At 44.1% G+C, this 14,840-nt stretch overlaps 1 protein-coding gene across 2 annotated transcripts in view; it reads right to left on the bottom strand.

Moving 5' to 3' along the window:
* LOC114469299 (transducin-like enhancer protein 4) overlaps positions 1–14,840 on the bottom strand; it is a 38,519-nt gene that overhangs the window by 10,919 nt on the left and 12,760 nt on the right. For both annotated transcript variants that reach the window (XM_028456663.1, XM_028456664.1), the window contains exons 5-7: positions 913–1,035; positions 347–400; positions 115–267 (exon numbers count right to left, since the gene is read on the bottom strand). In XM_028456663.1, coding sequence (XP_028312464.1) covers positions 115–267; positions 347–400; positions 913–1,035 — 330 coding nt within the window. The remainder of the gene's footprint in view (positions 1–114; positions 268–346; positions 401–912; positions 1,036–14,840) is intronic.

The following is a 14,840-nucleotide window of genomic DNA, read 5'->3' as shown; positions in this document are numbered from 1 at the left end:
TAATTTCACCTCAAGTGATGAATCATTTTTTCTTTTTTTGTCACGACAAAAAAAATAGAAGCCACTGCGAGAAAGAGAGAGGATCAAAAGTCTGCAAGTTCCCCCCTGACTTACTAAATTAATCTCTTTGGACTTGGATGAAGGTGTGCTGCTGGATGAGGCGATAGAAGATGGACTCAGCGGGGCTTCTTTCTTTGAAAGGCGACTTTTGTCCAATCCGTTCTCTCGTGGCGAGTGGGCGGGACTTCCCTGCGGGGATGATGGATCCTGTGATGAGTGAACAAAGAACAAGATTTAGTGAAGGAGATAGATTTTTGTTTTCCATCCACTACCGACAGCGTTGTACCTCATTGGAGACATCCACTACCAAGTTGTCGTCGCTTTTCTCTCCATCGCTTTCCTGTTTGGACACAAAAGGCTCAGAGTCAGAGCTGACACTGATGAACAATGACCAACTTCAACAAAAGGAATAACATAATCCAATCCTCTAATGCAGGGGTGTTAAACTCGTTTTAGTTCAGGGGCCAAATACGAAGCAGTTTGATCTCAAGTGGGCCAGATATGTGGGAAAATTAGTAATTCCTACATTGTTGTGCCCTAGTTTGCACTTCTACGTATACATAAAATACTAAATATGCAGAAAACCAACATCAAAGCGATAAGTGATGGATATCAGTCCCAACAGGACCCTCACTTTAAATTTCCTAGATTTTGTGACCAATTCCTATTGAATTAAGGGAAGTATTATGTGATAATTTCAGGAAAATTGAAGAAATTTGTAAGAATTTGGGGTTTTTTTTCAACTGTTTAACTTTAAAATAACTACAAAGGGATAGATTTGGGGGGGGGGGCCTTGAGTTTGTCACGTGCTCTAATGTATGAAAACATATTGACTTTAACATCGCCACTCACGTAGCGCGCAGAGGTCAGCTCTTTATCTTCCGTCTTCTGCTTCTTGATTTCAGACGGGTATTTGCTGGAGCTGCGGTGCTTCTCACCCGTCCGGAAACTGGCTGATGGAGACACAGATGAGCTCTGCAAGAAGAACAATCAAACACAAATCTGAGAGAAGCCGAGGAAAAACGCATTTGTTATGTCTGCAACATATCACCTTAGAACCTGATACAATCCCTCTAACAGCAGCAGACATCAGGAGTTGGATATCCGTGAACACACAAAGGACAATGTGCACGTGTTCTGTTTGAAGTTTAACTTTTGGAGCCTTTTCTTCAGTGGAGTAGTGGTAGTATTTCTGATAAAGATCTTACTTGCAAGTCCTTTTCCAGCCTTTCAACCATTCCTGTTGTTATTTATTACTTATTGGCTTTGGTTAGGTGGGTGAATGACTTTGTATTGAATGCATGCACCTTTAGCAATATTGGAGTGTTTTTTTTTTTTTTATTCAGGTATTTCCCTACCCAGTTTTTATTGCGCGATTTCGATTTTGCGCATTTCCAAGGGTAATGGCAGCTTGTGTTGCGTTAGGAGTAACCAATCACGGCAGTCAGACGGGTGAGTCTGAGTTGTACGTGGCCTACACGGAACCCTGACCTCAACCATATTGAACATATTTTGGATTAACTGTAACAGTAATGTCAAGCCAATGTTTGTCATCACTAATCAGTGCCTGACCTTCTCTTCCTCCTTTTCCTTCTCTTTCTTCTTCTGAGAAAATCATACTTCCAATATGCAAACAATGGACTAGTTCTGTGAGGTGAGAAGGAATGTTAATGATTTACTACTGCCATACACACATGCTGGAGCAGCGTGTATGTTGCATGTGTGTTAACGCCCACTCATGCATATGCATGAAGGCCCAAAAAACGGCCTGTTTTTAGGAGGTTTTTTTAGTTTTAAAAAATAGCATAATACTGGACCTTTAAGTGTTAATCGTCTTTGAAATGCAAAAATCAAGGTAAGGTCAACTAAACATTTCGCCTCTTGTTCATCTCTGATGGTCTCTCTCGCTCTCTCTCTCTCTTTTTCTGCGTCTCTGGGTGGAAGACACTCTTTGGGCAGCAGACGATGGACACAAAAGAAAAATAAAGCCAGACCTTTAGCTCGACCTTTCCACTAACTCACGCTTATAACCTTTCCACTGGCCTTTGGCGTGCTGCAAGTGTTGATGACAGATTCTTCTTCAGAGGAGGAGAGTTTCAATGTCTGTTTGTGTGTGTGCAGCATCCTTTTGATCTGTTTGTTTACATTTTAGCGCTTCACATGGGCAAATTATGTCAGCGTGTCACTGTGTGTACAGGTGCGTGTTCAGAGCCAGTTTTTGGATCCCCTTCCTGCTCCCTCCCACCCCCTCTTTCATACTGATTAGATTAATTAGCCTGCAAATGAGTTCTTTCTAAAACATCACAGGAAATTAAAATTGCTGCAGAGACAAATGATGGTGCCGCCGGCTGCAAAGGCTTCGTAAACGTGAAGAAGTGTTTGGTTGAGTGCAGTCCTTCATTCACATGCACATTATAATTATATTTGATGCTTCTTACAAGTGATCCTAAGTCCTTTTAGGGGTTAATTCCAATGTGTGTGTTTTGGTTTCAGGATTTCAGCTTGGCTCACTTGTACCTCCCTGGCGCAGACACGAGCAGCATTGTTTATTCCACCTACATTAATACTACCACTGAAATGTACATAGCGTTTGAAAATAATTGTCAGCTTGACTTTCACAGCAGTTATGGCTATAGAGGTGGTCACAGCGTGTGTCTGTGTGAATATGCAGGAATGCTCCATCTCTTCTACCTTCTCTCTCACCTGCTTCCTATTATCCTAAGGTACTTAAAGCTGCTACAGACAATAACTTATCATATAAGATCATAGTGTAGGCCCAATAAATTGAACATTAGCTCCGAAAACAAAGAAAAAAGGTTGAAATTTCCACCCGGAAGTTTGTTTTCATCTCCACCGTAAACACTCCGGCTGTGTTCGAAATCACATACTAATGTACTACTCATACTAAGTCTGACATCAAAATGAGTATGTAGTGCATTCACATTAGATCAAATGAAAAGATTAAGTACATGAGAAATACCCTGATGAATACTATATTGTGATATTTTACAAGTATGCATGGTGGACACACTAGTCATACTCAACCGCCCCATGATGCATTCTCTTTCAAAACAAAAGCATCTCTTCTTGCCTTCCATTAGTTGTTTAATACTTCTGTAAATAGGGCTCATGTTTTGAAGTTAACCAGAAGTGTTTGTCTCCGAAAAGTCAGCATGAAATGTGTTTCCGACTTTCTGCGAGTTTTATGCATCTAACGACCACATGTTGATATTCTACTTGGTCACTTTCTCGCTTAAAATGGTTTCAGAACTTTCAAAAGTGGCAAATAAACGGAGATATTAACCCTTAGTGTGGTTCAGGTGTTTGGCGTTAAAGGTTTGAAATGCATCTTGGGAAACTTCAGAGTATACTTCAGTGGGAACAGTCAATCCTCGGTCATCATCCTAACCATACCGTAAAGGTCTTTCTACTTAATTCTTACTGTGATTTCTTGTGTTTCTCCACCAGACAAGGAGGACAGTGATTGGCTTGACACCTTTTTTTAAATTCAATTTTCGGTATTCACTGTGATATCAGAATAAAGTAGAAACACTTTAAAGCATTCTTTGGAGTTTTTTGAACACAGAACCACTGACAAATACGTTTATGGGATTTTAAAACACTAAGAAGAGGAATTTGTTAATAATGAGATTTCCTTTCAAACGCTGAATGCAAGTTTTGGTTTGCACAAAGCACAGGGAGCAACTCTCGGTCAAAGAAACATTGATTCTACATTTATTATTTTTTAAAAAATGGGCTGTTTTTGCTGTTACTTAAAATCCTTTGTTTGAAACTTTGTCCCTTCACTGACACACAGCAAGAGGCCAAATAACTATAGAAGCCTTCTCCTCTGTTAAATGTGTCAGAATTTAACACAATTAGTTTCTTGCTGTGTGACCTGCACAGCTTGTGGTACAAACTGTTTTCCCCACACAGGCTAAAAAAAAAAAAAAGTATTCCAGCATTTACAAAAACAAGACTCCGCTGGCAGGCGTATTCACCAGTAGCAAAACAAGGCCAGTGGGTAATAATGTATAAGACACGAGCTGGAATGTGTCTGCTTTAAATAATTTGGATTACATATATTAGTCTAACAGTATGATAATGTAGAATAAAGGGATGATCTTTGCCTAAAAGTGGCTTGAATTGGAAATCCTCCAGTTACACTAGTGATCCCCAACCTTTAGTGTGCCATGGACCAGTATCATCCAGTAACGTTATACTGGTGAAGTAAAATACGAACAATGAAAAGAGAAACTCAATCTGTCCACGTGACTCTCCATGAACACTTGTTTTCTGTATGATTTCAACATTTTTATGGTGAAAATCCCTGAATCATCTGTGACGCAGTCAGTCACACACACTGACTGATCATACAGTTGGCGCATGTCCTTTGCCATCTCTTTATATCGTCAATATATACATTTGATTACACATGTACTAGAGTAATAATAATGGCTTGGATTTATATGGCGCTTTCAAGAAAACTTAAAGCGTGTTACAGAAATCATTATTCATTCACAACAGTCACTCACATCAGTCATACCGGTGGTGGTACAGAAGCATAGCTGCCATTTCGCACCTATATCCCCTCCGACCATCTCCAACATTCATGCCCATTCATCAGTGGAGGCTGGCCAATAGAGGACGCTAGGGCTCCGCCCCACCACTCAGCACGTTAGTTTGAGAAAGACATAAAAAAATAATAAAAATGAATAATGAATTAAAAATACTACAAAACAAAGTTATATCTGTATTTAGATAATCAGAAGAAATATTATATAGATAATGATGTGTAAAGTTGTTTGATTCATCTGTGTCTGATTGGTGACGTGTTTCCTCCTTGGGGAGCAAAAATCTTTACAGTCCACACTTGTTAAAAGTTGTACATGCGCAGTAACTCCTCTTCAATACGTGTCAATGCAGAGTGTGTCTTTGGGCGCAGCTTACCTGCGCCCAGAGACACACTCTGCAGCTGGATCATTTACACAACACCCCCCTCCCGCCATGGGAGGGGCTGATGTCACAGTCGTCGGTCATAAAGTTAGGAGGAGAAGCAAAATGAAGAAAGAGAAATTAAATATTTTTTGCTTTTCCTGCCTACCTGCCGACCCAGCATGGATAAAGACAGGTCGGACCTATTTAAAGCACATTTAAAAAAAGGCAAAGAAACATGAACAAACTAGGAACAAACTAAATTTGATGATTTCAAATCTTCAATATGTCCATATTGATAAACTAGGTCTTAAATTATGTTATGTCAGGTCTTAAAATATGTACTTTCATTTACCACTTCCTTTGTCACCCCCGTTTGTATTTATTTACTAAACTAAAAAACAAAACAAAAAAAATAGGTAAAATCTGAAAACAAAACAAATTAAATTTCAAGAAGCATAACAACCCTAACACACACACCCTGTTTGTATATACCACAGTTTCTCAAATTAATAGAAATTTCTTTTCACTTATTTACAAAATGAGATTCTTTAAAATGTGTCCATCATTATGATCTATATTTGTTTTTTTTGACAGTATTTTGAGCAAAATGTTGTAGTTGGACATACACAAGAAGGTGCTTGGATTCAGAAATGAGAGAAAGGGGTACTTGAGCCAAAAAATGTTGATAACCACTGGTATAAACTATATTTGTTCTTGCTTGTTTATGGGTTCTGTGGAAATAAATGTGGTTAGTTAAAAAGCAGTTCTGTCACAGCAATTTTCCTTACTTATTTGTTGAAAGCTACACAAACCCTGTTTTTGGTGTGTATCTTTTTTGGAGTTGTAGCCTCTCCTGGAGGAAAATGCACAAACCACCACTGCCATTCATACAAGGCAATGTGAGTAAAGTGCCTTGCCCAAGGACACAACGACAATGACTTGGATAGAGCAGGAATCGAACCCCCAACACTTTGGTTATTGGACAATCCCTCTTTACCACTGAGCCACGGTCGCCCAATGTACTACACACGTTCCACTGTCTTCCCTTTATAATTATGAATGTGTTGGACATATTTAGTCTATTTCATTTTATAAATGCACAATGTTGAGGCAGTACCTTGTCGTACTGAAAAAAGAAAAAGAGAGGAATGAGACAAACTAAAAATTTGAATCTAGTTTAACCTTACTTTTAAAAATCAGTTGTGTCTTGCCATTGTATTGTTGAACAGTATCAAATTGTTTAAGGTAAAAATTGAAATGAACATCACTGCACGTCACTGGTATCATGAGCCTCCTGCGCGGCAAATACGTACAGAGTCTAATCAAATGCAGTCAAACAAAGGAGTTGTGAGCACAAAAAAGCAAGTGTAAATCTTTCAGAATAAAATTACAGGAACATACTTGAAAATAAAATACATCTTTCTTTGCATCCTGGTGCCAAGTGGCCCAAAGATCTGCACAAATGTCTCCTGTTGGCTTCTTATTATATTAAATAACAATTTGATCTTTGTCCTTTGATTAGGATTAATAAATTGATCAAAGCAGCATTAATTAACACTTCTAAAAGACACATCTCACTAAATGGAAAAGGCCCAAAAACTAGTCCTTTTTTTCAGTGTCTTAATTGTAATATGAATCAGTCCTTGAAAGAAATGACATGACACTCATTTCTCAGTCAAAAAATGAAATCTTGAGATAATCATGAATACCGTCTAATTGAAGAAAGTTGCAAATTGAAATATTACAATCAATGTCTTTTACAAAGTTGAGGTGATTGTTGCAAAAAAAAAAAAAAGAGGCTTTCAGTTGACTTATGTATTCAATCAAAAATAAAACCGGTAGCCAAGTGTGAGAAGGTGCAGCCATTGAGAACAACATTACTGCCTAATCAAGAGCACCAGCAACAATAAGCATGCACACACACACAGAAACGCACACACGTGCGTGGCATTCACACCCACATACCTTTATCAGTGTGAGGTGCCAAGGACATTAAGGCACAGATGTTACACGCAATTCACACTCACCGTACCCTGTGGACTGTTGCTACGGCAACAAGTAGACCACTGACAAGGGATTTATTCGTTTCATGAAGTGACTGTTGGCCACCGTGTCACAGAGTATCTCAGTGTGTGCACGCGGCCTCGCGGGGCGCTAATGAAAGGCATTCATCACCCCGGCTTCTCTATCTGTACCGTTGATTTCTGACGACCTCGTGCACACACACACACATTGCTTATCACTTCCATGGTTTGGGGGGGAAATACACAACTGCATGTGAAAGTGTGTGTGTGTGTGTGCAGAGGGATAAGCCGGGTGTAGCATAATTGAACATTTCTTCTCTATACACCCACTTAAAATCACCAGGGTACGCCACACACACGCGCACGCGCACACACACACACACACACATCTGAGTGTGATTGTGTAAATTTGTGCAGCTGAAATAAAGAAATGCTAATCGGCTCATTGAGCGTTCAACATACCGAATGTTTGCACTGGGGAAAAAGTGCTGCTTAAATGGCTGATTACAATAAACATTACATGCATCAATGATGCGTTGAACTGCCTCAATCACTTTTAGCATGAACCAACCAGGGTTGGGGTAAATTATAATTGTAATCGCGTAATTATAATCGTAATTGTAATTTAAAGAATCTGTCACAGTTGTAATCATAATTGAATTAGAATAAATAGTGACAATGCAGGAGCTATGCTAATGCAAATGCAGGAGGCATCCTCACTATTTATATCTTTTTTTCTTCCGTCACAAAATTCCTCCAGCGTTTGACTGATTTTGACAATAAAGATATCAAAACGTGTCAAAAAAGTCAGGGGTGCTTGTACTATTGTGATTTGTAACTTAGCAATTTTTAAACACTTTTGTAAAAAAAATAATTCCCCATTCATTTCAATTTGGAATTTCAGCATTTTGAGATTTAACAGATTCAACTTTAAATTTCAGTATTCAGATTCAGCCATTCTTCAATGAATGTAAACCATTCACTGTTAAAATACTCAGCTGTCTGAATGGTTTAATGCTAGGCTAATGCTAATGCTATTGCTAAGTTAATATTAGGCTAATACTAGGTTAATGTTAATTTTAGATAAATGCTAGGTTAATGCTAAATAATGTTAGTGTTAGGCTAATATTAATGCTAGGTTAATGCTAATGCCAGTTGATGTTAATGCTAAGCTAATGCTAAATTAATATTAATGCTAGTAAAAGCTAATACTAGGCTATTGTTATACTAGATAATGCTAAGGCTAGTTTAATGCTAATGCTATCTAATGCTTATGCTAGTTATGGTAATGCTAGCTAATTCAGTGTTCAGTGATGCGGGCCAGCACCTTCGTCCTCACTTGCATTTTTTTCAGGAAATGCAAATATTCTAGTTGACGTTTGTTATTGTAATTACCATGGAAAAAACTGTCAAGTACAATTTATTTAAATGCAACAACAGGTCTATGGCTTTATATTGTAATGTATATAATCAACAAATATTAACTTTTCCCCACTACCTGTCCATACAGGTGGTGTGGGTATAGAAGAGTTAAGGGCAGAATCACTAAGATCTGAATAAAGGGTGGTAAACGAGTTGAATCTCTAAATCCTTTAGTGATGCAGTTTCCTCATCTGCTTCAAGGAATTCACTAAGATTGCAGCAATGATTAGCGCGCGTGCAGAAAGGTAGAAAACCGCCCTATTTAAATGAGTGTTTTGCTAATTTAATGTGGAGAGGGTGACTGCGCAGACGCCACAAATGATAATTTGAGATGGAGTTCTTCGTCTGCTGCACAAACATTTTATAATGTAGAAAACCAAATAAACAAATAAAACATGTTTTTAAACAACTTAAAAACCTAATGATATTTTTCCCCCTAATTTAATGTGGCTTTGTTCTGATCAGTCCATGAAAAACAGGCAGATTTGGACAAAAACCGTCCTATTGATCTGAGTTAATGCAGCAACACAGTCTGTCAATCCATCTGCACCATTTGAAGATGATCTACTGACCATCATCCAGCAGTCAGAGCAGCGCTATGTGACGCACACTCTCATATGTGAACATTGCACCATCACTGCGTAAATTACGCATCAGATCAGCTGATTCTGACCAGATATCAACATGACACAAAAGTTTGACGTTCTCTCCCTCACACAAACATTATTTTCTCATTCAGTGGCTGTTAATATTGACTCTTTCATTTGAATTATGTTCTTTTACTAGAAAGGTTAACTGGAGCCTTTTTTTTCCTCCCATCGCCGCTGTGTTTTGTGTAAACATTTACTGCAGCGGATCTCTGCGTGTGTGTTTGCACCTGCATGTCAGTCGTGCCATTTTCCAGTGCTAAAACAATCACCGCAAACAGTTCCAGATTTGATTAATTGCACTGCGCCCACTACATTAATTTATTTGCATGTCCTCCACCCATTTTTTGCACCCCTTAAGAGATCCGCCTATTTTACCTATTAATCTGAGGGTAAACGTACTAAATGGATTTGAGGGCGCATTCTGACATGCAGAAAAGGCGCATTCCGGATTCCTGGGGTTTGTATGCTTATTAGCTCATGGCGTGACATTTGCATGTTTTAATATCCCTAACCTTTAGTGAATCTGCCCCTCAGTGGGTAAGAGTTAGGATATAATAGATATTTCAAATAGGGACGATACAAACAGAGTAACAATAGTGTAAATGTAACTGATGTTTGTAGAAAGAGTTATAGCCTTATTGCTAAATTCCAACTCATGTCCCTCGTTGGGCTTTTACATAAGATGTTATACTAAATGCACTAAAATACAAATGTTAAAGATGCTAAAACGACATTGTACACACTTAAAAAAGATTAAAAAGATTAAAATACAATCATCATAATGCTATATGAAAAAAGTTAATAGAATTTTAATTGAACTTTAGTTGATGAGAATGTAATTGGAATTGACTTTCAGGGGAAAAATTTGAATTATTTGTAGTTTGAAAACATGCCAGTTATTGTATCGAAACTGAACATGGATAACGTAATTGTAATTTCAAATGTAATTGACTGCCAGCCATAAACAACTCCTCTTTCACAAAATTTGTACATCTTTTCCTGTGATGTCTGTTTCTGTATGTTTCAAATTTTCAGACAGATGTGGAATTCATTTATGTCAATCTCCTAGGTATGCAAGTGCGTACGTATGTAATACAGTTGAACGTTATGATGTCGATCGGTATAATTGCTGCATTTATGAAGCCTTTTTTTTTTTTTTTTACACAAATTACCATTTAAAAGAATGGCTTTTGTGCACATCTTGCACAGCGTCTTTGACATAAAAAAAGGAACAATCTCGGTAATCACATATCAAAAAATCTAAGACACGCACAGTCTTTGTATTCAGCTACAAAGAGATCAGCCCTTGAGCAAAAGTCTATTATAAATGTGTCAAGTATAATTATGAAGAGACATATTACATAACAGAAGAACCAAGCACAAGCCAAAATGCCCGAGGAGTCAAGAAGGGAGGCTGGGAATTACTGCATAAATTATATGTTAAAAAATGCCACCTACTGAAAAAAGGATACACAAAATGGCAAATATTCAAATGAAAACAACAAAAAAGCATGCATAATTTAAAATATATATATACGAAGGGTTTCGAATTCAAAACTTAAGCAAAAATAGTTAAATGGTCTTTTAAAAATATTGAAATGAAAAAGAAAATTGGAAGAAAAAAAAACACTGAATGGGAAACATTTCAATAAAAACAGCAAAAAAAACAAACATTCATGAAATGATTGAAAAATATATGTGAGGTTTCAAATTCAATAATTATTTAAAATTAGTTAGATGGCCTTAATAAGATACTTAATGAGTTTTAAAAAGATTTAAATGAAAAAAAAGGAAAAAAAAAAGTTATTACAAATGAAACATTAACACAAAAAGAATTTGCCCGTTTTTTTTTTTTTCCTCCTCGTTTCTTAGTTTTTCATTTGCTGAAAGATTTTGTCAGAACATAAAGAAAATACATTATAATTTTTGAGTTTTAAATGTCTTTCTTGGCCATAAATGTGTGAGTTGGGAAATAATAGTAATAAAAATTTACATCTATTGCTTTGTAAATAGATGTTCATCAAATCTTGTCAAATAAATAAACAAACAAATAAATATATTTTACAACATTTTCTTTTTTTTTTTTTTGTTTTTTTTTTTTTTTTTTTTTTTTTTTTTTTTTTTTTTTTTTTTTTTTTTTTTAACCTTGTCTGCACATGCTTTCGAAGGTTAACACTACAAGAAGTGCAATCTTTTGACAGCAATGCATATTTTATTATTGCAATTAAATAAATTTATTTATTTCATTGCATAATTGACCGTCACCAGCCCTCCCTAGGGAAGGGTAAGAATACTTTATTAAAGGGAGGATGTAAAAAAAGAGGGCAGTGTTACACCAAGGTGAGGGGTTGGAGGGGGGTGGGGAAGTTAGCAGGGAAGAGGGATACAAGATAGGATATGGAATGTGAGGAATAGTTTTAAGTGATGCGATGTGAAATTGTGGTTGTGTATATTGTGTTTATTGTTGTGTTGTCAAGCCAGTTTGGTGACCAGTGTGTGGTTTAGGAATAATGGTGGTGGCTGTGAACAGAGGAAGAGGTGAGTGGAAATTCCATAAAACAGGTATTTGGGAACAACGTGTCTAAGGTTTGAGCCCAGTATGAGTGTTATCCCACACAGCCCAAGGCCAGTGCATCCATGACAAATGTATTTCCAAGTACCGCCACTGCAAAACCCAAAGCCGCCCCGGGCCCGAAGAAGCAGTCAGGAGGCAGCAGCAAGAGCAGGCAGCCTAAGGGCCCCCGGCGACCACACCAAGGCCAAGCAGTCCCCCGAACGCCCCCAAGATCCCAAGCCGAGGGCAAGCCATCGCCCCCCCATACACACCCAGAAAAGCCCCAAGAGCCAAGGACCCAGCGCACCACGCCACCGATCCCACCCCCAACCCCCAGACCCCCCACCCCATCGACCCCCCCACCCCCCCCCACCCCGCGCGCTAACCCCCCGAGGGGAGGGCCAGAGAACTCCCTGCCCGAGGCCCCCAGCGGAGGAGCCGAAGCCCACACCCCAGCAGACGACCAGAACCGCGCCGAACAGGCAGCCAGTGGGCACCCGCCGCGAGCCCAGAGCCAGCAGGGGCCCGACCCCAGGCCAGAAGGACCCGGAACGGATGCAGCACCAGGAGCAGCCCGCCCAGGGAGGACGACCACACCCCAAGCCGCATAAGGCACCAGGGGGCCGCTGGGAGTCCCCCCGCCGGCCCCCAGGCACCCCAACCTAGCCCCCCACGGCGCCCCAGATCACCCTTCACTGATGCCGCCCGCGCCACGAGCTTCAGTTCTTTTTTTTTTTTTTTTAAAGCCAGGGCCCCCCATCCAAGGGCCAAGCCAGACCGCCCGCCGGGATGTGGCCCCCTATTTCCGGCCCCCGACACCCTACCTCACGGGGCACTGCCCAAGCAGGGGCCGTACCAGTAGTACGCAAGGGCGCGGCACGCGCCACCCGCCCCGAAAGACCCCCGCCAGGACCGCCCGGCCAGCAGCCAAGCACCCCGGGCCCCAGGAGCACCCCCCGGGACCAGGACCCCCAAGGGCAAGCCCCCGGGCCAAGCCCCCCGGACGCATCCCCCACCCCCGCCCGGGACCCGGCCACGGCCCAGCAGGACCGCACAGCCCGGACAGCCCACGGCCAGCAGCCCAGGGCACGCCGCCCCCCGGACAGCGCCAGCCACGGAGCAGCGCCCCCCCGGCCCGCGAGCAACCGGCGATCCCCACCGCGGGGACGGAGGCACCCCAACGGCACACATCAAGTGCGGGACAGCAGCCCCCAGCCAAAGATGCCCCGGACCCACCCACCAGTCCGCAAACGGCAGGATAGACCACCAGGCGGCCGACAGCAACCTCCACCACCGGAACAGCTAGCGCCGCCCCCCAGTAAACAGCATCACACCCGAGGCGCCAAGCAAACCCCGCCCCAACCCCGGCGAGGACACCAGCACCCCCCCATAACACCCACCCCCCAAACCGGCGAGGCAGGCCGCCCCGGGCCCGCACACCGCGGGGCCCGCCCCCAAGGCCACCAGGAGACAAAGCAAGCACCAAGCCACACCCAAGGGGGAGAGGCACCCCCGCGCCCCACCCGGCCGACACAGCCCGGAAAGACCCCGCAAGGAGAGACCCCGGCAAAGCCCCCCGAGACCCACCGCCACGCCCGACCGCACCATCTTGATGTGCTTTTGCTCTATGCAGTGGCCCAGCCACCAACAGAGGGGCCAGGCCCCCCACCGGAGAGGCCCAAATATGTGTACCAACCCACCACCCTGTTTATGGTGCCTCTCCATTCCCCAATGGAGAGGCACTTCCCGATCCCCTGTTGTGAATGTGTGTGTTTGGTGAATGTATGGGGTGTAATTAAAAGAAGGGGGATGGAGGGGAGCGGTGCTCCCCCTCCAGCCTCTGTGGATTTATGTGTATGTGGTGTAATAGGCCGGAGGGTGTAAAAGATGATACACCCTCCGGGGGGTGACATGTTGAGATGCGATTAAAATTGGAGGGATTAGTAGGGCAACTAGAGGTGGGAGGGCCGCCCCACGCCACTACATAGTAACACAGGTGGCGGCCCCCTCCACCCCCAGCCCCACCATCCAGCCCCCCAAGGGTTGGGTATTGGTGTGTGGTGCATTTTGTGAGTGAGCCAGACCAGCTGGGAGTGGGGTGAAGTGAACATGGAGGGGGCCCTGTCCAGTGTGAGCCGGGCCCGTCCGCGTGGCGGGCCACGCGAGAGGGTAGATGGCGCAGCGGGCAAGTGGCACTGCGGGCCCCGGCACAGCACAGCCGGAGACCCCCTCCCCACGGCACCCCCCAGACCGCGCCGGCCCCGCGGAGCACGGCGACACCCCCCACCCCCCGGGCACAGCCAGGCACCAACAACATCCCCCGGACGCCCCAGGGGGCGACCCCCGCCGCCCGCCGGCCCGGAGCAACGCCACCCCGCCCCAAGGGGAGCGGCCGAGCGGGGGGGATGCCCATGCCCGCACAGGGCCAAGCACAGGCCACCCGGCGCCACGATTACAACACTCTCCACCGGGAGGCGGCCCCGGCCCCCCCGACGAGAGAGGACGCCATCCACCGCCAAGCAGGGCCATCCAGCCAGCCACGGACCGGCAAGCCAGCAGTACCGAAGCACCCCCAGCCCGGAACCGCCCCCCCACACCAACGGCGCCAATAGAGCCCCCCCCCCCCCCCACGGAGGCAATCCCCGACGACCCACGCACCGGCACGAGACACTCCCCCGACGCCAGCACACCCCAAACAACAGCGGGCCCAAGGCCACCAGCCCCGCCCCGCCCAAGGCTGCGCAGCGCCGCCACGAGCCGCGGCCGGTCCCCGGGCAGATGGCCGGAGAGCACCTCCCGGACACGTAGCCCAAGGATCCGCCCCCGGGGCACCCCCGCCCCGGAATCGCGCCCACGGCGCCCGGTGCACCCAGCCAGCAGACCAGCCAATCCCAACGCGGATCCACCGGGCCAGGAACCACGCGCCGCGCCCCCGCACACCCGCCCAATACGACCCCCGGGGAGGCCCCATAGCACCCCTCACCCCACCCCCTAGCCATAACGTCCACACCCCGGCCATTGCGGTCGTACAAAAAGCCCCCGAGGGGGCCCCGCCTAGCCGTCGCGCAAGCGACATCCTAGCAAAGGTGCGCCCCAGGGAGCCAAGCCAAGGACCCGCAAGGGCCGACGGAGCAACCCACAGCCACACCCCGCCACCCAGCAACCCAGGCGGCAATCGCCGACCCCGGGCAG

The sequence above is a fragment of the Gouania willdenowi genome, chromosome 9, assembly GCF_900634775.1.
Source record: "Gouania willdenowi chromosome 9, fGouWil2.1, whole genome shotgun sequence".
In the NCBI taxonomy this organism is placed as follows: Eukaryota; Metazoa; Chordata; class Actinopteri; order Blenniiformes; family Gobiesocidae; genus Gouania; species Gouania willdenowi.
The sequence above is the reverse complement of the archived record's forward strand: the minus strand, read 5'-3'. Positions and strand labels throughout refer to the sequence as shown.